A 27,036-nucleotide genomic window follows, 5' to 3' on the forward strand; every position below is an offset into this window, starting at 1 on the left:
AGATTTGATTTTTGGAAGCAATCCTACTTTACAAAAACCGTGAGTAGCTGAAAAAGCATTTACTGAGAAAAATAACTTCATTTTTCTCTGGTGAAATCCTATGCTTGAAGGTGAAAAGTCATTACTTATACCCCATGGATTGAATCAATTGTAAATAAACAGATACAAAAGTAGTATCTATAGCAATTAGTGCTTAGAAGAAATAAACAGGATTATCTGAGAGAGAATAATAGGGGAAATTACATGGGGTGTTTTTAACTCATCTCTACCATTGTTTCTCAAAGTGGGTGTGGAGTTGAGTGGAAAACGTTAAAATTACTTGAAAGTCCTTGATAAAAATACAGATTCCTCCACCCACTATTGACTCAGAATTGCTGGGGAGTGGGCCCAGAGTCTACATTTTAAATAAGTTGCTGAGGGATTTTTTTATGAGTGTTGCTGGGTCCTCCCAAACTGTCCCAACCGTGGTTCCCAATTTAAGTCCTCCGTTTTCTAGTCTCTGCTTTTGTTTCATCTGCCTGGCAAGCCTTCTGAGCATCTGTGTGTCCCACTCCAGCTTCCCCTGGAAAGCCCAAGTCAGATGCCATCCCCAAATCCTCCTGGCTGGGTGGACCGTCTCCCTCCCAATGTTAGTTGTAGTTAGTCTGTAGTCTACAACCTATAGTGTATACTTACTGCTGTGTAGTGATTTGTGTTTAAGCTGTATCCTTTCACTGTGTGAACCATATGCCCACTTGGGTCAGGACTGAGTCTGATTCATTATAAAGTCTTTCAGTGGCTTGCAAAGAGTGGGTGCTTGGTATACACTTTGTGGAATGTCTGGCTAAGCTCAAGCCTCACTCTCTGGACTGTGGACTTCTGCCACTTGACCGTGTTCTAAATGCCCCAATCATAGCAGGTCAACGTTGTGCTGAGATTGGACAGCCAGTTTTGTGTTCAAGTTCATCTTCTAAAATGAAGGTAACGCTGAAGAGTGATGAGGGAGAATGCAGTGATTTCTAGCCAGCTGCTGTGGATGCACTCGGGCAGCTTGTTTTAGAAAGGCTCCCAGTTGCAATATAATTGAATGAGGGCTCCCCACATCTGATGTATTCAACAAGACATCATAGGATAGGTGGAATGAGGCTTCCCCAGCACTTTGTTCTGAAAAAACCAATCTGTTGTGATCATACCTTCTGGAGATCCTTTTTTGTTGCAATAGCTTTGCTCTTAAGGGATCTTCAAGTGGCACCTCTTTCAGTCTACTGTCTGTGTAGCCACCGAAGTAACCTGTTAAAACATGTCAGATCGTGCCCTTCCTGCTCAGATCCCACAAATGGCTTTTAATCTCAGTCTAAGTAAAAGCCAGGTGCTTACCTTACAGGGGCTGATAAAGACCTACGTGATTTATCTGCTTCTCCCTCACCCCATATCTCTCTGACTCCACCACCTACTTCTCTCCCTTCTCTTCTCTTATTCCAGTGTAGCCTGCAACTGGCTTCTCGCTATTCCTTGAATATGCTAAGTAAACTCCTGCCTCAGGGCCTTTGTACTTACTGTATCCTCTGTCTGTAATAGTTGCCCCCCAGAGTTTTACTCTTCCATCTTTTTCCTGTCATTTCTCAAATGTATCCTGCTCAGTGAGTCTTCCTTGGTCTTGTTACCACCCTGCCTGTCACCCACTCTGAGTTTCTGGTCACCTTTCCTACTTTATTTTTCTCATAGTGATTGATTACTACCTATCATCTGTATATTATACTTATTTATTTTGTTGATTGTCTCTCACCCCCTCCTAGAATATAAGCTCCATGAAGGCATTGTTTGGGTCTGTTTTTTTTTTTTTAATGTTTTTATTTATTTTTGAGAGACAGAGAGAGACAGAGCACTAGTGGGGGAGGGGCAGAGAGAGAGGGACACACAGAATCTGAAGCAAGCTTCAGGCTCTGAGCTGTCAGTACAGAATCCTACCCAGGGCTTGAACCCATGAACCGTGAGATCATGACCTGAGCCCAAGTCAGACGCTTAACTGACTGAGCCACCCAGGTGCCCTGTGGTTGGTTTTGATCATTGTTGTATCTTCAACACCTAGAAACATGCCAGACACATAGCAGATGCTCATAAAACATTTCTTAAATCAATGAGGCAGAGTAGGGTAAAAAAAAAAAAAATTAAATCCTGGCTTCTAGCTTAGCTTCCTTAATCTTTCCATGCATCAGCTTTCTTATCTGTAAGATAGAAATAGTAATAGTTACTTCCTCATGGAGGTGTGGCATGTGGTATAATGTCCAACATCCAGTATTTACTCAGTAAATTCCCTATGATAGATACGGTTTTACAATATTAGGAGAAGGGTATCTAGTGGTGATATTCCTCTTTTCCAGTTAGCAGATTTTTCCACGATGTAATAATAAATAATGTATTTTGTGCTTCCTATTTGTTGAGACTACCACACAACTTTAAGAGGTGAGTGCTTTCGTTATTTCCATTTTATGGATGAAGAGACAGAGGCACAGAAGGGTGAGCAATTCTCCCCTTGCCAGTATAGCCAGTAAGTGTAAAAGCTGGGATTTGATGAAATTCAGGACTAGAGACCATATTCTTTACCTTATTTTTCATTGCTTCTCAGTATGTACATGAGTGGAAAAGGGAAGAAAAGGAGTGGTTGTCGGTTGACTTATCTCCTCCATAGGAGCATGAGAGAGGTTCAAAGATAGATGGTGTTGGGTGTTCTTCTCACCTCTTTGGTGGAAGTAATTCTTTTGCTCCAGCCAGATCTTGTCAGGGCTCATTAATTCCCTCTCCAGCTGCCCATGGTCCCTTTGTCGTGCCTTCAATTAATCCTTACCTGGAAGCCGTGCCAGGGGATGTCTTTGGTTGTCACAATGGAAGGGGTATACAGTCTTTCCCACAATCCACACTCCACTAATCCAAGGCATGCACTTTCTTCAGGGGTCAGCTGAAGTCATTGCTTTGAGACTGCAAAATACAGCCTTCCATATTTAACTATACTCAACCTCTTCTTTTGTTTCACAAATGTCTGTTGAGCTGATATAAATGTAGAGGGGACACATATGAATTAGTCTCTCTGCCTTGCTTGGGACCTCATTTGGGATCTGAGGTTTATTCACAGACCGACACCACAAGGCAGCTTATCATATATGAGTACTATAGAGTTTCAAAGGAAAAGGAGCTGCCTATTTGTGGAGGGATAAATGAACATGAGCTGGCTCTTGACGGGCTGGTAGGACTCCTGATTAATGGATATGGTGGGATGAGCATTCCTGATGGTAGAAAATCATTCAGACAAAATTACAGAGGTGCAGCCCTCCAAGGATGGTTTAGGATATGGTGAGGGGTTTAGTTGAAATTCATCATAAGCTTGATACAGGGAAATAAGAGGAATTTTTAAATTTATTTTTTATTTTTTAGAGAGAGAGCATGTGAGTGGGGGAGAGGGGCAGATGGAGAGACAGGATCCCAGGCAGGCTCCATGCTCAGCACAGAGCCCGATGCAGGGCTGAATCCCACGACCTTAGGATTGTGACTTGAGCCAAAGTCAACAGTTGGACACTCAGCTGACTGAGGCACTCCAGTGCCCCCTGAAAAGAGTTTTTTTTTTTTTTCTTTTTTCAACGTTTATTTATTTTTGGGACAGAGAGAGAGAGAGCATGAACGGGGGAGGGGCAGAGAGAGAGGGAGACACAGAATCGGAAACAGGCTCCAGGGTCTGAGCCATCAGCCCAGAGCCTGATGCGGGGCTCAAACTCACGGACCGTCTGGCTGAAGTCGGACGCTTAACCGACTGCGCCACCCAGGCGCCCCAAGAGTTTTAAGATAAGATTGGAAGGCTGCATTTAGGCTGTGGAGGTCTTAAATATGTGACTGAAGAATTTGGACTTTAATTTAGCAATAGGAGGCCATCACAGGTTACTTTTTTAAGTAAGGTTGTGACATGAATGAATCAATGGTTGTGTGTGTTTATTTGCAATTATATTTACAGCTAACAGTGGTTATTTCGAGTGTTGTATATTTTTCTTTGTTTATTTTTCTTCATTTCCTTACTTTTCTATGAAACTACAATGGTTTTTTAATTAAGAAAACCTCACTGGTTCTTAAAGTTTTGATTTTTAATCTTGTATTCGACAAGCATTTATTGAACACTTATTATACAATGGACATTTGCCTATGAGGCAGAAAAAAATTAGGAAGGCATGACACGTGTTCTCTAGGAGCCCACTGGTGGAAAAGACCAACGTGTGAACAGTGAATGTCAGGCAATGTGGTAACTGCTAGAAAAGAGTAGGTGATACATAAAGGAAAGGTCACCTCTAATGGGAAGATTAGGAAAAGCCTCCTAGAAGAGATGACATCCAAGCTGTGCTTGAATGTATTCTTTGTAGCCATGTGTAGATGGGTTCTGTTTGTTAAGCCAGTTCCTAAAAATGGGCCTAGTCTCTTACCAGCCTTTACCAATGTATCACACACTTGCTTATATGATAGTTTGGAATTATATTCTAGTTTGTTCAAGCTTATATGATATGTCTTTTCTTATTTTATGTATCTCTGGGTGTTTATTATATTTAATATTTATGCAAATTCCCTCTGAGCTTACACGGTTTACTTTTCTGATTGCTTTTTAAAATCTATTCTCTAGTTTAAAAACATTCTTCTAAGATTTATAGTTCATACAGGGTATAACACTTAGACAAGTTATTCTGAATAACATACTCAGAAATGGAAATCTTAATCATAAATTTTCTCACAAGTATAAAATGTTGCTGGACAAGTTTCTATTTAAATCATACTCGCTAGGCTTGACTGACTGCAGGAGTTCACAGGGTACATGCTTCAGATTGCTTCCTTTTCAGCAAGGTAAGGCTGCACTTCCACTATAAAATAATGCAAGATATTCAAAAAGGGTACAGGCCAGGCTTCTTTGGAGTTCTTAGGAATTAAAACCAGTTTATGCGGGAGTTAGATTGGCTTGTGAGAAGAGAGAGCTTCTTAGAAGAATGTAGTAAGAAATTTCATGGATGTCCAAGGACAGACAAAGCTTAGCAGACCTCAGAGGACCTGGGTGTAGAATTGGTAGGGAACCCACTTACCAATCCTCTTTTAAGCATGGTCCTTTTGGTTTCTTTCTTCTCTACTTTTTTGGTTTCTTTCTTCTCTACTTTCTTCTTCTTCTCAAGATGGGTTTCTACTGCTTCACATGATTTCTGTTCTCCCACCATCTCAGCAGGCATCTGGGCCAGAATAATCTCCTTGTAGGGATCTCTTATTTGTTAAAAAAAAATTATTTAGTTTTTAAAATAAAATAACATATGCACTAGCTCAAAAAATAACGAGTAGTATAGAAAGGTATAAATTTTCTCAAAATTATATTAATCTCTCCCCTTCCTGATAGCTCTTCCTAAAGTGTAAGAGTTTCTTTTGTAGTTTTCTGGAAAATACAAACATAAAGATACACCCATATATAGATACACACACATACACATAAAGTAGCTGTAAGTATAAACACTTTTATTTACAGAAAAGTTACCATCTTTACCTACTGTTCAATGCTTTTTAAAAAACATAATTGTTTATTTTGTTATTCTTTCCATGTTAATTGACACAAAACTCATTTCCTTCCTTTTAAATGATTATATGTGGTTATATGGTATTTCATTTTATATAATTATTATGATTTATTGCGTAGTCTCTTCATAATGATGGACCTTACAGTTGTGTCTGGTTCTACTAGGAACAGTGCTACAATGAACATCCTTGCATATTTATCTATTAGAAGTTTCATAGAGTTTTAGCTCTTTCATTTGTTCTATGATCAATTAAAGTTAATTTTTGTATGTGAGAGGAAGAGGTGGAGAAACCTCTTTTCTTTCTGTATATGGCTATACAGTTGTTTCAGCACTGTTTGTTGAAAAGCTTTCCTTTCTGATAATATAGAAATATGATTGATTTTAAAATACTGACCTTGTATCTTGTATTTTTAATAAACTCACTAATTAGTTCTACTAGCTTTATGTAAATGCCATCGTATTTTTTAGATAGATGAACATGTCATCTGCACATAAAGTCTATTTGCTTCTTCCTTTCTAATCTCCAATCTGGATGCTTTTAATTTCTTTTTCTTGCCTTATTGCACTGGCTTCCCCACAATATTGAATAGAACTAGGGAGAGCAGACATCCTTGCCTTGTTCCTGATCTTAAGGTGAAAGCATTCAGTTTTTTACAGTTCAGTGTGATGTTAACTCTAGGGTTTTTATAAATGCCTTTATCAAGTTGAAGAAATACCCTTATATTTCTAGTTTGCTGAGCATTAAATTTTTTAAATTTTTTTTTTTTAACGTTTATTTATTTTTGAGACAGAGAGAGACAGAGCATGAACAGGGGAGGGGCAGAGAGAGAGGGAGACACAGAATCGGAAGCAGGCTCCAGGCTCTGAGCCATCAGCCCAGAGCCTGACGCAGGGCTCGAACTCACGGGCTGTGAGATCGTGACCTGAGCCGAAGTCGGACGCTTAGCCAACTGAGCCACCCAGGCGCCCCCTGAGCATTAAATAAAATCCTGAATGGATATTGAAGTTTTTAGGTGCTTGTTCTGTATCTGTTGAGGTGATCACATGGTTTTTCTTTTTTAGTCTGTTCATATGATGCGTCTAAGTGTTCTTCTCTGACTGAAATGAAATTTAAAATTTAAAAAGTACTTGAAAAGAAGTTTTATGTTGGATTGTACTCTGATCTGTATCTGTTGGATTAACCATATTGATTGTATTATATATATTTCTTTTTTTTTTTTAATTTTTTTTTCAACGTTTATTTTTGGGACAGAGAGAGACAGAGCATGAATGGGGGAGGGGCAGAGAGAGAGGGAGACACAGAATCAGAAACAGGCTCCAGGCTCTGAGCCATCAGCCCAGAGCCTGACGCGGGGCTCGAACTCCCGGACCGCGAGATCGTGACCTGGCTGAAGTCGGACGCTTAACCGACTGCGCCACCCAGGCGCCCCTATATATTTCTTATTATTTTGTCTTCTTGTTTTGTTATGGGTGGTGGTGTCTGTTACTATTACTGTGTTTTGTTGGTTTCTCCTAGAGGTTTAAGTTTTTATAAATTTTGACACTTTGTTTTTGGTGGTGAAAGATTTTATAACATGTGTAAGCACATTATTGATTTAAACTCTGGTGATTCTAATAATGTGCAGAACATTTCCTAGTGCATAGTAATTGCTCAATTATTATTACTGAACGTACAAATAACCCTTTATGTTCTTTAATAGTTTTTCCCTTGAATTTGCTCTTTTCTGATATTAACATTATGATTTTTTTTTCTTACCATTTGACTGGTTTATCTTTGATATCCTTTTTACATTTAACCTTTCTGAATTATAAAGAGTCTCATGGAGAGTTTATTTTAGATGTGGATCTCTACAGATTTGGTTTGTTCTTCATTGAGAAATCTTATATTTATTTATTATAGGATGCATGCTTCTTAATTTACATTATATTTTCTGTTTTTAATGACTCCCCCATCCCTACCCCAACGCCATCTCTTTCCCCATGGATTGTCTTTTCTTTGTATGTTTTTTTATGTGTCAGAAGAAGTAAGTGTACTTTTTATGATAATGTCAGAGATTTATAGTCTATTTTTTGGTCTTTTATACTTCTTTTATACATTGACATAGGGGTTTTAAACTCTGTTTATCAATTTATCAATTATCTGTTGACTACTGAGATGGGTAAGAAAATTAACACATATACTTTCTCCTTATTTTTGCTAATGTTGGTTAACTTTATAATTTCAAGTAGTATCCTTAAGTATCAATTTCTTGCTTTATCATCTTTAGAAAGTAAAGAAATGTGAGGAAATTCTACTGTTATTTTTCCCTCTACCTCCCCCCATACTGTTGAATTTGGTTTATTATTAGTTTTTATTGTTGAAATGTATAACATTCTCGGTGTGAAGTAAACGTATATCATACTGTTGTTTAACCTTATTTCTAAATGTAAATAGGTTCAGACCTATCGGACTTTTTACTAGAGCTCCACGTTTATCTCTTGGTTTGCTGGATTTGGCATTCAAGTCATTTTTTTTTTTTTAAGTGGGACTCACGGAGTCACTGAGCTGTTGCATGTCTGAAAATGTCTGTTGTCTTTATACTTGAACGACAAATTGGCTAAATATAAAAATATTTGTTCACACTTTTTTCTCCTTCAGAACTTTGTACATATAGGTTACATATATTCTCATATTGAGTATTGAGTGGAGGGGAACCTAAGCTTTTGTTCTGTTGCTTTTTCTTTGTTTTGTGGTGTGTGTGTGTGTGTGTGTGTGTGTGTGTGTGTGTCTATATTGGTTCTGTGTACCTGAAAGATTCTCTCTCTGCTGTGATATTCAGTAGCTTTATCAGGAAATGTCTGTCTCTCTGAGACTTGTTCACCTTGCTCTCTGATGTAGGGGCACTCGCACTGGGCATTAGGTGCAATCATGGTTGATGGATATTGATTTCGCTCTTCTTTCTGAAATATTGTTTAAAGTGCTGTGCTTGGGGCGCCTGGGTGGCGCAGTCGGTTAAGCGTCCGACTTCAGCCAGGTCACGATCTCGCGGTCCGTGAGTTCGAGCCCCGCGTCAGGCTCTGGGCTGATGGCTCGGAGCCTGGAGCCTGTTTCCGATTCTGTGTCTCCCTCTCTCTCTGCTCCTCCCCCGTTCATGCTCTGTCTCTCTCTGTCCCAAAAATAAATAAACGTTGAAAAAAAAAAAAATTTAAAGTGCTGTGCTAGGGTCATCCCACCTGGCAGGAGCCATCTTTTCTGCATATCTTTAGAAATGTAATTTGTTTTAGAATAGAACCTGGTTACTTCTTCTACTTCCTTTTAATGACCCACATAGCCTAGTTTTGAGTAATTATAGAATACTTTCTTAATAAATTCTTATTGAATATATAAGTGAATGAGCCTTGACTCATTTCCCTGCTGCTAATTCTCCCCCTCTGACTATTTCTTTCTAAATTGGGAGTGTTGCTGAGGTTTTTCAGAATTTTGTCTGCTCACCAACTCCCAAACCCACCACACCTCTAGGAAAAGAGAGCATGGTTGAGAACAGAAGTTGACTGTGGGATCTCCCATCTCTCACTCTCTCTGAATTCTGTTTTTCACATATTATGGCATGACATTGTGTCATTTCTTTTGTTTAATCGCTGCTAATGTATCTTTGCTGGATTTCAACATTTTGTTGTTAACATCATTCATTCACTTAGTTTTAGAGAAAGTTGTTACATGACTTCACTGTTCCACCTTACCCAGAAGTCTTAAGGGTTTTCTAAACAGGTTTAGAACCTCAAAAGCAGAATTGAGTTTGCTATTTTTACTTATATTTGTTGTAGAACCTAATCTAGGGCTTACATACAATTAGCGTTTAAAAACTCCATACAGGGGCGCCTGGGTGGCGCAGTCGGTTAAGCGTCCGACTTCAGCCAGGTCACGATCTCGTGGTCCGTGAGTTCGAGCCCCGCGTCGGGCTCTGGGCTGATGGCTCAGAGCCTGGAGCCTGTTTCCGATTCTGTGTCTCCCTCTCTCTCTGCCCCTCCCCCGTTCATGCTCTGTCTCTCTCTGTCCCAAAAATAAATAAACGTTGAAAAAAAAAATTAAAAAAAAAATAAATAAAATAAAAACTCCATACAGAATACACAGTGATAAATTTTATGGTAATTTTGTCTAATCTATGACCTGTTGTTGAAAGAAAGGGAGATGGTGTACAATCACCTTGGAATCACCAGGTCTAGTTTTTTTGATTAATCCAAATTAATCCGAAGAATTGACAGGCAAAGCACAAAGAAAGAAAGAGCAGTAGGACAGGGAAGAAAAAGCCACACTTCAGAATGAGGATGTTTAGTGCTCACTTCAACCCTGGAAGAATTGAGCTCATCTGTTTTTGACCCCATGTCGATGTCAGCTCTTAGAGCCTCTGAAAAGACACAGGTGAATGAACAGGGAATTTTCCAAGAGCATTTTCCTCCCTTGGGTTAGTATTATGTTTTCCTTCTTCACTGAACACATCCGTTTTAAGGGCACCAGGTGAGATTTGTGGCATGGATTCTCTTTCTTGCCAAAGTCAAAGCTCACCATGGACTATTCTTCATTTTTCTTCTAGGCCCTTCACCGGTGGCATAGGGACTGCCCACCCAGCTGGTCAGTGTGTGTTTCTCTCTTCTCTTATGTGACTCTGTGTTTATAGCCTTGGGCAGATTCAGCTTCATGCCATCGGGCAGTTTCTTTCTCAGGGACAAGATGAAAAAGATTATAGATCTTTGTGGTGATGAGTCTTTTTGTTCATTTCAGCGTCTGTAAATTGATGTTCTTTTTCTTTTCTTCCTTCAAGAAGAAAGAACAGGAGTTGGATGGACAGAGGAAGGTCACTTGCCTTCTGCCTATTGATTTTCCTGTGCTGTTCAGCAGTTCACTAGGCCCTCCTAACTATAGTTCTGTATTTAGTGGCAGTTTGGGCTGGGACATCAGCCACAGAGGGGCATTGCCTGTGCCTCAGTCAGCTAGAGGTGGATTGGGAAGGTGACTTTCTGACAGTATGAATGTGGGTGCTTTAGAATCAAATGCTGGTGTGTATTTTTGTTGGTTAAAAATTTACTGTTTCTTACATGAGTAAAGTGCTAGCCTTTCATGAGACTTTGAGACTTTAGAATATCATGGAGAGCGGTGGTGGAGAAACTCTTTAGGGAGGTAGGTTTGACCAAGTGTATAAATTCCAGAATGTACACTGACATACATTAGTTACACTGAATTTTAAAAACTTTTTATTATGGGGGGCACACTTGGTTGAGTGTCTGACTCTTGATTTTGGCTCAGGTCATTGATCTCACGATTCGGTTCATGGGATGGAGCCCTGTGTCGGGCTCTGCACTGATGGTACGTCGTAGCCTGCTTGGGATTCTCTCTCTTCCTCTCTGCCCCTCCCCTGCTCACACACGCTCTCACTCTTTCAAAATAAATAAACATTAAAAAAATAAAAATAAATAAAAACTTTTTATTATGGAAATTGGAAAACATACAAAAGTAAACAGAATATAATCATGAACCGCCATGTATTCAGCTTTAGTAATTATCCCTCATAGCCAATGTTGTGTCATGTAAATGCCCCTTCTTATTTTTTCCTCCTATTGTTGCACCTGTAAATATTTCATTGTGTATTGCTAAAAGATAAGGAAACTTTTAAAAAATATAACCACAAATACAGTTATCACAGCTAAAACAAAATTAACAATGCTTCCTTAGTATCATCAAATAATTAAGCAGTGATCTGAATATCTGATAAATGTTATATATTTTTTTGTGTGTGAATCCACACTTTACTTCACATTTGGTATGTGTTTTAAGCCTCTTTTAACCCTAAGGTTATCCTTCTCAATTTATTTTTATTTGCAACTTAATGTTTGAAGAAATTGGATCATTTGTCTGGGAGGGTTTCTTGGAGAGATTTAGGGTCTGGATTTTGCTTACTGTACATGGATGGTATTGTCTAACATGTTGCTCTGCCCTTCTTATTGAAATACAGTCGACACACAATGTTACATTGGTTTCAGGGGTACAACATAGCAATTCAACAGTTCTGTATGTTATGATGTGGTTGCCCTGTCCCTTTTTTATTCCTGTAAATTGGTAATCTGGAAGATCAGATTTGGGTTTAATTTTTTTTGGAAATACCATTTCTTAGGTAGTGGATGTTCTTCCATCAGGAAGCCTAATGCCTGACTTTGTGTGTGTGTGTGTGTGTGTGTGTGTGTGTGTGTGTGTGTCACTAGAAATCTATGGAATCATGTTTGACAAAACCTAACTATGGAATATTCTGTGGCTTATTTTTTAAAACCATGTTCTCTGCTGATGATTGAAACTAGAACTCCTAAGGAAGTCTTTAGACATTCAATCCTGATAAGATAAAGCAGCAGCTGTGCTATTAGTTTACAGCCATATGTGAAACTCCTCACCACAGCGTGATGTGTAACCTGGGCAAGCCACCCCTCTCTTGTCGGAGCAGGGATCTGGAACTGAGCTGGCGGTGTGAGATCTGCCCCTGTTGTTGGCAACAGGCAGAGGTCATGTTTGGTCCATTTGTACTTACCAACAGAAAGAATATTCTCAACGACCAAAAAGAGACATAGCTTCTGCTCTCCAGGAGTTTGCCTTCACAAAACAAAACAGGACAAGAAAAAGACAATTATTCTTAGCTTCCAAGCAAGGGATTGTGTTACCACAAGGATAGAGTCTCTTACTAAATCAACCAATTCCCCCGTCTGTCTGTCTGTCTGTCTGTCTCTCTCTCTCTCTCTCTCTCTCTCTCTCATCAGCTTAAATAATGAGAAGTTTGGCTGTTTCCTAGATAATTGGCTAATGATGTGTGACAAAGATAGGAAAATATTGCTTTAATACTGTGTAACCCCCTTTCACTCAATGAGGATATCTTTCCCAGGTGATGTCCTCTTTGCCTTGCTAATAGCTATTCCTGATAGTGGAAGGATGTGGGTGCCACAGTAATACAGGGCAGCAGAATCTTGCTCTGAGAGAGTAGTTACTTTGATAAGAAATCCATTTGTGGCATCGACTTACATAATACGACTACATGCAAAAACAAAAAGTGTTCATCAGGTCTCATTTTAGAGCAGCTGCACACATAGACACGTCCAGGCCGATAGGACTTCTGATTGGCTTGTAAACTGCTCAGGCCCACCCTGTGCTGACAAATGTATCACTTTCTTGTGCCAAGACAGACTAGTCCTGTCTGTCTTTCAAAGAGGGTAGTAGCCTGTATAACCTGAGGTTTGTAGACTCCTGAGGGGTTACCCCCTTCATTTCAAGTCCACACAAATTCCAGGGATTGTGGGAGGCCCAGGTGCCTCCGTGGGGACTTCGGAGGTTCTGCAGAGTCCTGAGGTCTCAGGTTCATCCCTTCACTCCTGGCTCTTTTTCCGTCAGTCCTGACTATTTCCATGAGGTCCAGCTCTGTCATGCCCCAAACAGACATTGGCAGAAGTGCAGTGTCCCCTCAGGGTTAACATTCTGACCAGGAGCAGCTTTTTGGTTCTCAGAAGGGCTATTCCAGCTGCCTCCCCAGAGCAGATTATTAACCACGTTTATGGAGCTGTATAAACAGCCACTGTTTGGGCTGACTGTTTAATCAATTGTCAGAGAGTTGATAGAGTCGGGTATTGATTTTAAAGAGAGAAGGACTGGCAACCTTATTATTCTGTTGCACTTTTATTTAACCTTGTCTGTGGATGCCCAGATAGACATGGTGGGCATGGCAGTGGAACCTGGTCTTCCTCAACTCACTGTGTCATTGGTGCTAACTGTAGATGAGTCTCTCCATGTGAGTTGTTTTTGTTCTAGGGGGTGGGGGGCAAGGAGTGCAGATTGCCGTCTGTTAGGTCTGTGGGCATTTGGCTTCCATATGAGTGGGAGTATTTCCACCACAGAACTTTTGAATATTTGGTGCAGTTGGTCAGACAGGATCATTGTTAATTAGCTGACTCCCTTTCTTCTATTCTGTGGAACAAAGATCACAGGATCAGGCGTAGGGAGGCCCACATTGCCGTTCCTACGTTGCTAGTAAGCAATCTGGGTTTTATTTTCTTCATCTGCAAAACAAAAGTGTATTAGTTTGCTAAGACTGCCATAACATAGTTCCCCAGAGTGGGTGGCTTAAACAACAGAAATGTATTTCCTCCCAGTCCTGGAGTCTGGAAGTCTGAGATCAAGGTACTGGCAGGGTTGACTCTTTCTGAGGTCTCTCTCCTTGGCTTGTACATGACCCATCTTCCCTGTGTCTTCACATGATCTTCTCTCTGTGTATGTGTGCGTCCTAATCTCTTACAAGGATACCGGTCATATTGGATTAGGGCTCTGCATATGACCTCATGTTCCCCTAATTACCTCTGTAAAGGCTCTGTCTCCGAATATAGTCATGTCTGGAGGTACTGGAGGTTCGGACTTCAATGTATGAATTTGGGGGAATACAATTTAGCACATACCAGAGGGGAAGGGAGGATGGGGTGGGGGTGCTTAAACAATGACCTTCTGATAATGCTCTGAGGAGGCCTCAGAGACTAGGGTACAGGCTATCTTAGTGTACCTAGTTCTGAGAGGTTTCCCAGGACACAAGATTTTTAGTGCTGAAGCTGAGGCAGTCCTAGGTGAACCAGGATGGTTAGTCACCCTCCATGTCTCCCATACGGGGCACAGGGTTCCCCAGCCTGCCTCAGCCAGACCTGGGCTGCTTCTTTCCACTTAAACACCAGCATTCTAAGTGTTTGAATTTAACAAAAGGGTTTGTGGCCAAAAATCATTAGAAAACCACTTGATTCAATGGCCTTCAGGGTCCTCTCCCACTGCCACATTCTGTGATTTAATTTCTTTTGCACATATCAAATTCCAGCCATTTTTCTGAAACTGTTAACTGATTGGAGTAAAACTAATTTGGTTCTCGTTAGTTCATGGCTAAAAGTGAAATAAAAGAGGAAACTGTTGAGCCTTGCCTATTCTGAACCAGAACTAGGTGCTCTGCTTTTATGATGCCAGATGCCTTCTTTGGGCTCTCATTATGCTCACTTGACTCTGCTATCATCTTTTTTTTTTTCTAATTTTTTTTTTTTAATGTTTATTCATTTTTGAGAGAGAGACAGAGTGTGAGTGGGGGAGGGTCAGAGAGAGAGGGAGACACAGAATCCAAAGCAGGCTCCAGGCTCTGAGCTGTCAGCACAGAGCCTGATGCGGGGCCCGAACTCACAAGCCATGAGATCATGACCTGAGCTGAAGTCATACGCCCAACCAACTGAGCCACCCAGGTGCCCCGACTCTGCTATCATCTTGCAATCCTTCTTGCAACTCTGTGAAGACGTTGTATCACCAGTCACAGCAGCCCCATGATGCCAATGAAGAAACTGAGGTGCAGAGACATGAGTAGCCAGTTCACATCTCAGGGCTGGTCAGGGAAGGAAGGGACAGGATCATGCAGACAGTTTGACTTGAGCACTACTCTGTCAGGACACTGAGCCTAGCTGTGAGTGTCCCTGCTGGTGGGGGAACGGGGACTGCCCTGGCAAGTGTAAGGTAATTCCATCTAGGCTGATGGGCCAGATTCTTCTCTCCGGGAAACACATCTCTCCTCTCCTCACAACTCTCCCAAACCTGTCTGGCCTTGACCAGTAACCCTGGCTAGTCCAACGTTTTGCTGTTGTAGAAGCCAGGCCTGGAACAGTTCTCAAGGTGTTGAGAGGTTTTAGGGATCTCACAATAAGGAGCACTGAAACAGTGACATAGTTATTTTCTTGCTAATTCTTTTCAGGTCTTCTGATGACGTTAAAGGAAAACCTTGTGCTTGTCTTTAATTCCTTTCCAGCATTTGATGAGCTGTCTCCCTTTTTTAGAAAGAAAGAGCACGGGGTAGCAGAATCTGGCTGAACTTTTGAATAGTTCTTTATTATTTCTAGCATAATTATCGTTTTGTGGTTAATTTCAATATATGGCAAATGATACTGGTTTTGCATTTAGGGTAGAGATAAAAGTGCCTTTAAAAGATATTTACTAATATGAAAAAGCAAGTAATTTAAACATATTTAGTAAATAATAGCATAGGTAATGTACAGGTGGCAAAAATAGTGAAGCATGTGGTGAGAAAGATTGATTTTGTTAAACACTGGGCAGGAGGAAAGGCTGGAGTTTATTCAAAACTTGAAACTAACTGATGAAAGGCAGGAGTTATTTGACCAGCCAGTCTTTTGGGGTCAGTGCCTCAGCCCAGGGTAAATATTGCCTGGGCTCTTGAGATACTGATTGTAGGCTCCTTTGAAGCATGGTGTGCCTGCCAGGTGAACTCTGGAAAGACAGTTTCTTTCTAGCATCAACCCCACAGTCACTGGGATTTTATTTTGTTTTGGTAATGGTTTTCAGTATCTTTGAAATGCCCCCATCAGAAAGGTTAGGGATAAAAACTGGATTCTTGTGGCAGGTCAGAAAGCTGCACCTTGAGAGGGCGCAGTATCGAAAATAATTAGAATTAGAAGTGCAGATTGGAATGCCCAAGATGAGGCAGAAGTGCTCAGCCTGGGTAGCTACCAGGCCCCTGTGTGGGGATTGGATGTCATGACTTTTGCCGTTGGAGTCTGGCCCCTCTGCTGGGATTAGAAGCAGACAGGTTTGGGACCCTTCATCAAGGAGCAACCGAACTTAAAGAGGATCACTCTTGGGGACTTTATTTGCCTGTCAGGCTGTTGGTACTTAACTCCATAGGGCTGTGTTCTTACTAAATAGGCAAAGTGAGTTTGCAGCTCCTAGTTAACTACTCAGTGTGATTCCCACACAGGGCTATTGCTGTATGGGTTGAGTCTGAGCTTGGCTAATCCTTGCAGGACCCAAGACCTGGGCAGCAATGCTGGACTTTGACTGATGCCTGGTAGGGGCACCAGATCCTCCTTCCTAGCAGCCTACACTTTGCACATGGAGGTTGGAGACTGGTGTCCAGTGACCATCAACAACAAGGTCTGGTCGTAGTTATAGAACCTGAGCACAAAGATCTTAGTCCTTTAGCTTTCAGACACTTCCCCTAGAGGTAGCCTAAAACGAGAACTGTCGAGTCGTGACCAGTTGTCCTCTTTGGCCCTCTTGCTTCTTCCTGTAGTGCTTATAGAATCTCCTCTTTTAGAATCATGTTGCCCACTCCTCCACCTTCTACCACCATTACTTAAGAAAGCTTCAAATACCTTTTGTTTTTTTAAAAAAAAAAATCTACTTAAAATAAAAGGGGAAAATAAAAAGAAAAAAATACCTTAAGATTGCTAGTTAAGAAGTGCAACAGCACATAACTTTTTTTCTCCCCATCAGGAAACATCTGTATGGATTGTTTCATTACAACCCCACGATGCTTGGACTTGAATCGCTTCCAGATCCCACTGATACCTGGGAAATTATAGAGACCATAGGTAAAGGCACCTATGGCAAGGTCTACAAGGTAACTAACAAGAGAGATGGGAGCCTGGCTGCAGTAAAAATTTTGGATCCAATCAGTGTAAGTAATGGTAGTAAATTGCAACCACAATATAGTGTTTTATGCACATTGAGCATTCGGCTTCTTTTCCTGGTTCTAGGGATGATTTTCATGAAACCTGGCATGAAATCTCAGAATGAGTCATGATTTGTCAGCTCATCTGCATGAAGGGACTCCATTTGGAGTTAAAAATCTCCTTGAATTTCTGTTTCTTGTCCATTTTACTCTTGTTTTAGTTTTGACCCTCTGAGTTCATCAGTAATTTTCTTGGAAAGAGTAATGCATTTCACTCCTTTCTACAGAGGCTAGTCTCCTTGTAAGCTACAAAGATCTAGATTTGTGGTATTTATTCATCTTAGCCTGGCATCTTCTTCCAGAGCACTGAACACCGAGGTTATAATGCTGGAAGCTGTCTTGCACAGTGAGGTTATAGGTGTTCTATCCTGGGTGGGGTCCCTTCAAGCTACTTCTCCTTAACTGCTTTGAAAATTCAGACATTTAAAAATAAAAATAGATATTTATAGTAGTATTATTAAAGAAGAAAAGATAAAATAAAGACATTTTATTGTAATAATTAGTATGTTTTAATTGGGATCTGAATGTCCATTGTTAAGTATTTTCAAGATACAGTAATGATGACATTAAAAATATACAATATGCTTTATTAAGTGATATCATGCCTGTACCCACCCTGACACATTAGACTTAATCTGGCATGTATTTTTTACCCTGTGCAGGATATGGATGAAGAGATTGAGGCAGAATACAACATTTTGCGGTTTCTTCCTAATCATCCCAACGTTGTAAAGTTTTATGGGATGTTTTACAAACCGGATCACTGTGTGGGAGGACAGCTGTGGCTGGTCCTGGAGGTAAGAGGCTCCCGTTGGGTAACCATCCATTTAAACAGAGCACCAGGGACAAGCAGATGCAATGTTGCTTAAATAGTGTAAGATACACATGTGAGGAGTTGGTCCCTCCTGTGTGTCATAAGTACCTTACCAGATGTGGCGTTCTCCTCCAGAGTTCTTATAGGTAGGCTGTTTGCTGAAAATGTTCATGTTTCTCTGCTTCATGTTAACAATCTTTTCTTCTCCTACCGAGTGAATATAGGAGTGCAGCTAGAAAAGGTTATTTTCTTCCTTAAACTGGGAACATTTCGTAGAAAACACGTTCCAATTGATTGCAACTCATTTTCAAAAATTGCTAACCCAAGGTTTATTGGACTCATCAAGTTTGGATTAGTCCTTTCATATTCATTAATCTTCATCTTAGATCAGGTTCCCTCAAAACAGACTGAGCGTCACGTGTGGCAGGTTTACTGGAGAGTTCTTGCAGGAGCTAGACCTGGAAGGAAGTGAGGAGGGCAAGACTGGGTGAGGGAGACCTGGAATAGCAGTGCAATTGCAACAGAGGTCTCTGCCCATTCTCTAGGAGTTAGAGAGCGTGGATGCTTTTGTAGAGCTGTCCTGGGTTGTACCTCTGCATCAGCCAGTCACAACTGTGTGCCACCCTGAAGGGGGTGTGACCTTAGGGGAAGCAGTTCCCTGTAGCCAGGGGAAATGCCTAGTGAGTGGTGCTGTTGGGAACTGGGAGTAGCCAGTGTTCCTGGCAGCATTCCCTCTGAAGAAGAAATCTGAAAGGAGCACCACTGTATCCACTGTGATCCTGCCTTTTTTCTTCCTTATTAATGGTAATGAATGTGTGTATCTGGGTGTAAAAGAGTCAATTACCTACCATTCCATTCCTCATGAGACTAAAATGGCTAAGGTATAATAATGATAATATATAAAGTTAGTAAATTAGGACAGGTCTGTCGCCTCATGCTCACTAGGCCCAGCCTGATTTGTTCTGGATTCTGCCCCTCTGAACCAGCAGATGCCCCGTGCCTGAGCTCCCATATGCAGTCCAGGAGCACGTGCACACATGTGAAAGCTTAAGAGAGAAGCACCAAGCAAGAAGAGGTCAGGTCTCAATTCATCATCTACCCTCTTGTCCGAATCTTTTGCCTGGCTGTGAGAGGGCCTGGGCATAGAACAATATATACTGGCTGCCATGGCAACTGTGTATGGAGAATTCATTTGTTATATTCAAATGGGGTAATCTGCAGGGACACCACTTTGTACATTTCTGTCATATCAATTGCCTTCCTCAGAATATGACTATGTAAGGGGCTTTGGTTTTCAAAGATCATCTTTGTCTATTTAGTTGGCCGGTTGTCATATACCACGTTCTCATAGTATCATCTTTTGGATTTTATTATTCCCTACCCCTTCCCCTGAAAACATATTTTATCCGGACAGTGAGCTCTAGAATAACATTAATTTAAAAAAAAAATTTTTTTTTAACATTTATTTATTTTTGAGACAGAGAGAGACAGAGCATGAACAGGGGAGGGTCAGAGAGAGGGAGACACAGAATCTGAAACAGGCTCCAGGCTCTGAGCTGTCAGCACAGAGCCCGACGCGGGGCTCTAACTCACGGACTGCGAAATCATGACCTCAGCCGAAGTTGGCCGCTTAACCAACTGAGCCACCCAGGCGCCCCAACATTAATTTTTAAAATGCTGTTTTTCTTAGAACATGGAAAGTATTGTTTCTAGGGTATCTGATTATATTCTTCTTCAGCTCTCTAAGATCTCCATGTCTTAAATCTCATTGCAATTTAATAATGGAAGTACAGTGACCAAGAAATCTTAGTTTCAGTTCATTTTTTTTTTTTTTTTAAATTTTTTTTTTTTCAACGTTTATTTTTTATTTTTGGGACAGAGAGAGACAGAGCATGAACGGGGGAGGGGCAGAGAGAGAGGGAGACACAGAATCGGAAACAGGCTCCAGGCTCTGAGCCATCAGCCCAGAGCCCGACGCGGGGCTCGAACTCACGGACCGCGAGATCGTGACCTGGCTGAAGTCGGACGCTTAACCGACTGCGCCACCCAGGCGCCCCTAGTTTCAGTTCATTTTCACCCCTGACTGAAAAAGGCTGTATGTTCAGACATGGGAACTGGAATTTCCAGGAATTTTCCAGGACTTTAAAAGAGGCCGCCCCTTGATGTGACCAGGCAGGCAGGTAGGCTTTTCAGGCCTGTGGCCACCTGGAGAATAAATGCTCTTCCTGATGACGATATTTAACATCAGCCCCTCAGGCATGGCCACGGCAGCCAGAAAGGGCTGGGCATGGCCTTGAAAGATGAGAAGGAGCCCAGAACTATGAACTAAGCCTCATGCAAATGCTCCCCTGGCAGGTGCTTGCTTTTTCAGGGTGACCACAGACAGGTAATGAAGTTGCCCCGTGATACTGAATTATTCATACATAAGCAATACAATATGCTGACATTTATGCTTTTTGCAAGTTGTTTTGGCCCATGCCAAAGTTGGTAGTATGGGGAACCAGATATCCTTAGTCTTTTTTGTCCCCGAATGGGCCATCTGTGTCAGGCTGCTGGGTGGTTAGGTGTGTCCAGTGCCTATAATATGCTTATAGAAAAAGGGACTCCTAGGCTTCTAGAACTGGCCTTGACCTTTCTTTAGGTCAGTCCCCTGGTATTCAGTTGAAGAGCAGAGGCCCAGGAAGGAGTGACATGGCAGAACTGGAGGGAGAACCACACTTGAGAACTTGTCTCCCGTCATGTGTTGCTGCTGCCTGTGGCACTGTCTGCCAGTCCTGGGAACATAGACTTGGCTTCTCTGGCTGGGAGCAAAACAGTTTCTGGACACACACACACACACGCACACACACACGCACAGCAGGAAGACCATGATGATCTACATAGCACCCTGATTATTTTGCTTTATCTGCAGTTTTTCAAGGCAAGCTTTAGGAGACTCACACAATAAACTTATGATCTGTTTAATATTGTTCTTATTATGTATATTGAGATTAAATTTATGTTACTTTTGCTCTTTCCTTGCTGAATGAGATGAAAGGACCAGTGAGAAGCTACTCTATAGAGCAATTAGAGAGGATAGAAAAATGTTATTAATAGCCCCCTTAAATCATCACAACTCTGAAAACAAAAGCAAATAAAAATGTCATTGCTGAAATTCATTACTAATTGTTAGCAGAAAATAAACCAAAGGTCTCTTTCATGACAGACACCTATTATATTAGAAAGGTGTGGAGAGAAAACACTTACACATAATAACATTTGGAAAATTTGTGAATAAGTTTTCATCTAAATGAATATTAAAATTTAAAACTCCGTAAGTCCTATTATCTCTCACCTAAATGAAATATAATAAGAATTTAGACCTTTAAGAAAAGCATGGTATTCAGAAAAAATACCTAGTATGTGCTAAGGCATAAACTATATTTTCTCTTTTTCCCTTTTAGCATAAAATGTTCAGCAGATAGAAACTGTTAATTTCAATATGAATCATGTGTTAAACTTAAAAGAAATGGTTTGGAGTTTAGTGCACATAAATGAGGCTGTAAAGTAAAATATTTATAAAACCGGATAAAATAATTAGCTTTTTAAAAAATTGTTTTATTTCATCGGAGATTTGTGTGTAAGTTCAATAACTAAGCCAGGTTGGAGTGGGGGTGGGGAGGGAGACACCTGCGTCCAGACACCTGCTTCTGTTTAAGGCCCTAGAAAGTCCTGGATAGGGCTGAATTTCATTGCAAGTGTTATACTTTAAAACCGTTCTCACCCACTGATATTGTGGCATGAATCAAGTTTATCATGTGAACGAACCAGGGTTGCAACAGGGCTCTGATGGGTTGGAACCTAGGACTGGTACTTTGGGTTGACCAGAGATGGTTAGCAAGCACTGCTTCAGACAGCAGCCTCTGGTGGGGTTCTAGAATGAGAGTCACTGGAGTGCTGGGCGTCAGAAGGAAGGTATAGGAACCCTGGGAGTGGAGAGGAATTTGCATCCTATGTACATGTACTGTCTGTGCTCAGAGAAAGCAAGGGAGAGTTTGAAGTGTGACAGTGACCCTGTCCACCCTTGAGAGAGACAAGATGGAAGTAGGGAGTCTTGCGGCCCACCTGCCTCTCAGAGTGGGAGCATCTCTCCACTGTGACTGGAACTCTAGAGTTGCAAGTGACACAGTGTTCATTTTTCTTGGTACAAGCCATTGGCTTCAGCTGGTGTCAGCAAAATGAACACAATCTGCCCCAACAGTGTGGAGGAAAAGTATGTTGTTCTGGACTTACTGAGAGATGGATGGTGTCCAACAGGGTGCTTCCTGAGGCATCTTATTCAGTAGTTTTGACAATTCTTATCTTTTGCTTTATGCCCTCTGTAGAGCCTAACACACCTGAAAGATAAAATCCACTGAACAAAAGGGCACCAAAGAGAAATTCCTCTGAATTCTGCAATCTGACTAGGTCAAATCAACATGCCAGTACAGAATCTACTTGCAAGTTGGAGCTTTGACTAGAATAGAGGCCTGTTGATTGTACTGCATGGGCCATTCTTTAATAACATGGAGGAAAGTTGATGGCTTATTGAGCAAGGAACATTTTATTGCTTGAAATTATGGCCATCTTAGCAAGTGCACATACTGTGATTGAATCAATATTCAATGGTGTTTTGGAAAATAGGTGTGGTACATAAATGATTTTTCTATTTTTCTTGGTTTGCAGCAAAATGCTCATTAAATTCTAGATGCATCCAGCTGCCACATTTCCTGAATGCTGAGGGCATAGGGAGGAAAGCAGGGATGGTGACACACCTCTGTGTTTGAATCTGATGGCTGGCAGAGTGGGTGGGAATGAAGGCCTGCAGGTGCCAACATTCAGGGGTGGGGCGGGAGGCACGGTTGCCTTCTTACAGTTCTAAGGGGATTATTTATTTAATGCAGGTAAATGTAATTCCTTGTCATGCTTTTAAAATATTCATTTCACTGAACATTTGTACTGGTAGGACAATTGTCAGTGTGTACCTGCTTTCCTTTTTTGTACCAGGTACCCACAGTCCTTTTTCTGTAACCCACAGGTTGCCCTTTAAAACTTTGCTGGGGAGCTTTTCAATTTCACAGGACAGCTTCCTCTTAAGGGGCCCTGAACAGTTTAATTGTATGTTTTTGTGAAGCACAGGAAGTCACACAGCTCTTAAACTCTGACATTTAGTGAACAAAAGGCACCTACCCAGTAAGATCCTTTTGTTGTTTTTAAATCCACAGCTCAGTTTTGATCCTGCTGACAAAATGGCTGCTCTTAATCTCTTCACAGGTTCTAGAGCTATGAAGACAGTTTGTTAAGTTGGCTACCTATATAAAATATCGCTGAATAGGCTTCTGTTGCAAAAGTGGCCACTGTTAAAGTAGGGCAGGAGATACTAAAATGAGGTTTCAGGGAAAAATTCCAGGGTTGAGTTAGCTTGGATCATCACCCAGCATTTAATTTAATTTTTCTCTCAGTAGAATTTTAATAGTGCACTTGCAGTTCAACAAAGCATGTGCCTCCCTGAGACAGGGGCCAGGCTGAGGGGAGGCTCTGATGAAGGGGTTATAGTACCTTGTACTCCTATTACTGCTTTGGCTTTAGAGGATCAAAGAACTTTATTGCTGTTTTCCTTAGTCTCACAAGATCCCTAGGCTCTCTTCTTTACTTTCTACATCCAGTTGGTCAGAAATTACAGCAGATTCTATCTCCTAAAAGCCTCCTGTATCTGTCCCTGAATCTTCATCCTCATGACTTTTGCTTTTTGACCTTGCCTTTCTTGATTGCTTCAACACCTCCTAGCAGGTGTCCAGTTTCTGATGTCTTCCTATTCTGTCTGCTCTCCAGTCTGCTGCCCTGGTCTTTGTAGAATACGAATCTGAACAGAGACCTCTTGCCTAAAACTTCCCATAGCTTACCATTCCTATCTAATGATCTATTATGGTGTTGTAATACATGTGTGTATAGTAATAAAGCCCATACTCCTTAGCAGGGCACACCTGTCATTTCCTGCTCCCCACCTTCCTTCCCCATCTCCCTGCCCTAGGATTCTGGCACCCTTTGTTCTAATAGTAGCTCAGTATTTAGATGATAGATGCCCTTCCCTTTCTTGTCCACCTGCTGTAAACTCATTTGTTCCTTTAAAGTCATTGTAAATGTTACATCCTCTGAGAAGATTTCCCTGACTGTATCCTCCTCACTCTATCTCAGGAGACGCCACCATTCCCTTTTTGTGCCACCACACTCCCTTAAGCACACCCTTGCTTCCACATGCCATACCCTATTACTCATGTGTCCATTACTGGTGGTGACCTCTTTGAGGGCAGGGACTATATTGTATTCATGAATGAGTAATGGGTCATAAGCTGAACAGTCACAAACTATTTAGAACAAAGAGGTAAATTTCTTTTCAATAACTGAACTCAACTTTGTTCTTGAGCCCCCAGCCTGCCTAGAGAAGACAACTGATTTTAATTCATTCTGTTAAACTTAGTCCAACGGAGTGACTTCTTTGGAAAGGGGCAGATTCTATTTATATCCCATTTTCACAGTCTGGGTCAAAGCTTAATCATTTGGGTAAGGACTTAAATTTTTTAGAGCCTCTTCTTTTCTTCTTCCTCTTCCCTTCTCCCTGGGTGGCACCTGGATCTGGGTACAGGAGATGCTCAGATAAAGCTATAACATTGAGGACGGGGCCTTGAATTGTGTGGTGAACCCTAAGTCCCCATACCGTCTGGCTTTGGTATCTCTCCATGTCCTTGGTCCCTGATACTCCTTCCTATTATGAGGTCCTCACTTTTTTTGTCCTTCTCATTCAGCCTCTAGTCTTGTCCCTGTCTCCAAATGGAGCATAAAGTTCTGAATCTTCTGCAAGTCATGAGTGGGATGTAGGGAACTATCAAAATCCCAGCCTTGGTCAGCCTCACCTGCCCTGCTGCCATTTCTGCTCAACATGGACACCTCTTTGTTGTCATGAAGCTTTATAGATTGAAAGATTTAAAGAGTGAAAGAGGGTCATGAGAAATTAAAGTTTTATTACAGTTGTTTCCTTATTTAACCCCTCAAGAGGGAGCAATGTCACTCTAACCTTGTTCTCTCAAGCTCTCTAAGCTCTATGCCACCAACTTTAGAAGGGCTTTTCTTTTTCTTGAGAACTTCCCTTATGTCACGTCCTATGTTGTTCCATGGTCACCATTTGATTCTGTGGTCAGTTCTCCAGTATTTGTTCCTTGAAATGTAGAATCTAGTTTATGAAGTTCTAGAAAATTATTTATGTCTGGTGAAAGAAAGCTGAGCTTTTAAGACTATTATACAAATCATGGTACTAAAAATGCATTCATTGCCCAAAAGGATATTAGGTTGAATAGTGAATGTTATTTGCCCTTTCAGGGTCACACAAAACATAGAATCAAAAGAATGAGGAATCCTTTGGAAACCATTATTACCCTGGTACTCAACGTTAGGGCCATCAGAGTGATCGGTGTTGAATGACAAGTTACACCTGACATTGGTAGAGAGTAGATTCCAAGGGAACTTCAGTTGCAAACTGATGGGACTTTTGTCACCTTCAGTGCATTTCACTGTTTTCAGGGTGCCTCCTAAATCGTTCCTGATAGTAAGTTTGTTGTAATTTTAAAGACTGCTAATTCTGTATTAGATTTTTAGTCATACTGTTGCTTATGAGCAATTTAAATGGTAAAAAATGGGCAGATTCAGTTCCAGGTAATTTTGATTGTTAATGTGTATGCAAGGTATCTGCCATATATGTAGCAGGGAATGATACACACGTAAAATAAAAACATCTACTCACCCTTTATTAAAACATTGCAGATATTCATAATTAGAGTCAAATAGATCTAAAGAGTTGTCTTCTTTTTTCTTTTTTAATATATGACATTTATTGTCAAATTGGTTTCCATATAACACCCAGTGCTCATCCCAAAAGATGCCCTCTTCAATACCCATCACCTACCCTCTTCTCCCTCCCACCCCCATCAGCCCTCAGTTTGCTCTCAGTTTTTAAGAGTCTCTTATGTTTTGGCTCTCGCCCACTCTAACCTCTTTTTTTTTTTTCCCTTCCCCTCCCCCATGGGTTTCTGTTAAGTTTCTCAGGATCCACATAAGAGTGAAACCATATGGTATCTGTCTTTCTCTGTATGGCTTATTTCACTTAGCATCACACTCTCCAGTTCCATCCACGTTGCTACAAAGGGCCATATTTCATTCTTTCTCATTGCCACGTAGTACTCCATTGTGTACATAAACCACAGTTTCTTTATCCATTCATCAGTTGATGGACATTTAGGCTCTTTCCACAATTTGGCTATTGTTGAGAGTGCTGCTATAAACATTGGGGTACAAGTGCCCCTATGCATCAGTACTCCTGTATCCCTTGGGCAAATTCCTAGCAGTGCTACTGCTGGTTCATAGGGTAGGTCTATTTTTAATTTTTTGAGGAACCTCTACACTGTTTTCCAGAGTGGCTGCACCAGTTTGCATTCCCACCAACAGTGTAAGAGGGTTCCCATTTCTCCACATCCTCTCCGGTATCTATAGTCTCCTGATTTGTTCATTTTGGCCATTCTGACTGGCGTGAGGTGATACCTGAGTGTGGTTTTGATTTGTATTTCCCTGATGAGGAGCGACGTTGAGCATCTTTTCATGTGACTGTTGGCCATCTGATGTCTTCTTTAGAGACGTGTCTATTCATGTTTTCTGCCCATTTCTTCACTGGATTATTTGTTTTTCGGGTGTGGAGTTTGGTGAGCTCTTTATAGATTTTGGATACTAGCCCTTTGTCTGATATGTCATTTGAAAATATCTTTTCCCATTCTGTTGGTTGCCTTTTAGTTTTGTTGATTGTTTCCTTTGCTGTGCAGAAGCTTTTTATCTTCATGAGGTCCCAATAGTTCATTTTTGCTTTTAATTCCCTTGCCTTTGGGGATGTGTCAAGTAAGAAATTGCTGCGGCTGAGGTCAGAGAGGTCTTTTCCTGCTTTCTCCTCTAGGGTTTTGATGGTTTCCTGTCTCACATTCAGGTCCTTTATCCATTTTGGGTTTATTTTTGTGAATGGTGTGAGAAAGTGGTCTAGTTTCAATCTTCTGCATGTTGCTGT

At 41.1% G+C, this 27,036-nt stretch overlaps 1 protein-coding gene across 5 annotated transcripts in view; it reads left to right on the plus strand.

Annotated features, from left to right (window-relative positions):
- The window catches only part of MYO3B (myosin IIIB), a 482,588-nt gene that overhangs the window by 70,687 nt on the left and 384,865 nt on the right, over positions 1 to 27,036 (plus strand). For all 5 annotated transcript variants that reach the window (XR_015255300.1, XM_086718868.1, XM_086718870.1 and 2 more), the window contains 2 exons: positions 16,867 to 17,050; positions 17,767 to 17,901. Coding sequence is in view for 4 of the 5 variants with exons in the window: in XM_086718867.1 (XP_086574993.1) it covers positions 16,867 to 17,050; positions 17,767 to 17,901 (319 nt within the window). In the remaining variant the exon portion in view is untranslated. The remainder of the gene's footprint in view (positions 1 to 16,866; positions 17,051 to 17,766; positions 17,902 to 27,036) is intronic.

Source organism: Puma concolor, chromosome C1, assembly GCF_028749965.1.
Source record: "Puma concolor isolate L17-30 chromosome C1, mPumCon1.1.hap2, whole genome shotgun sequence".
In the NCBI taxonomy this organism is placed as follows: Eukaryota; Metazoa; Chordata; class Mammalia; order Carnivora; family Felidae; genus Puma; species Puma concolor.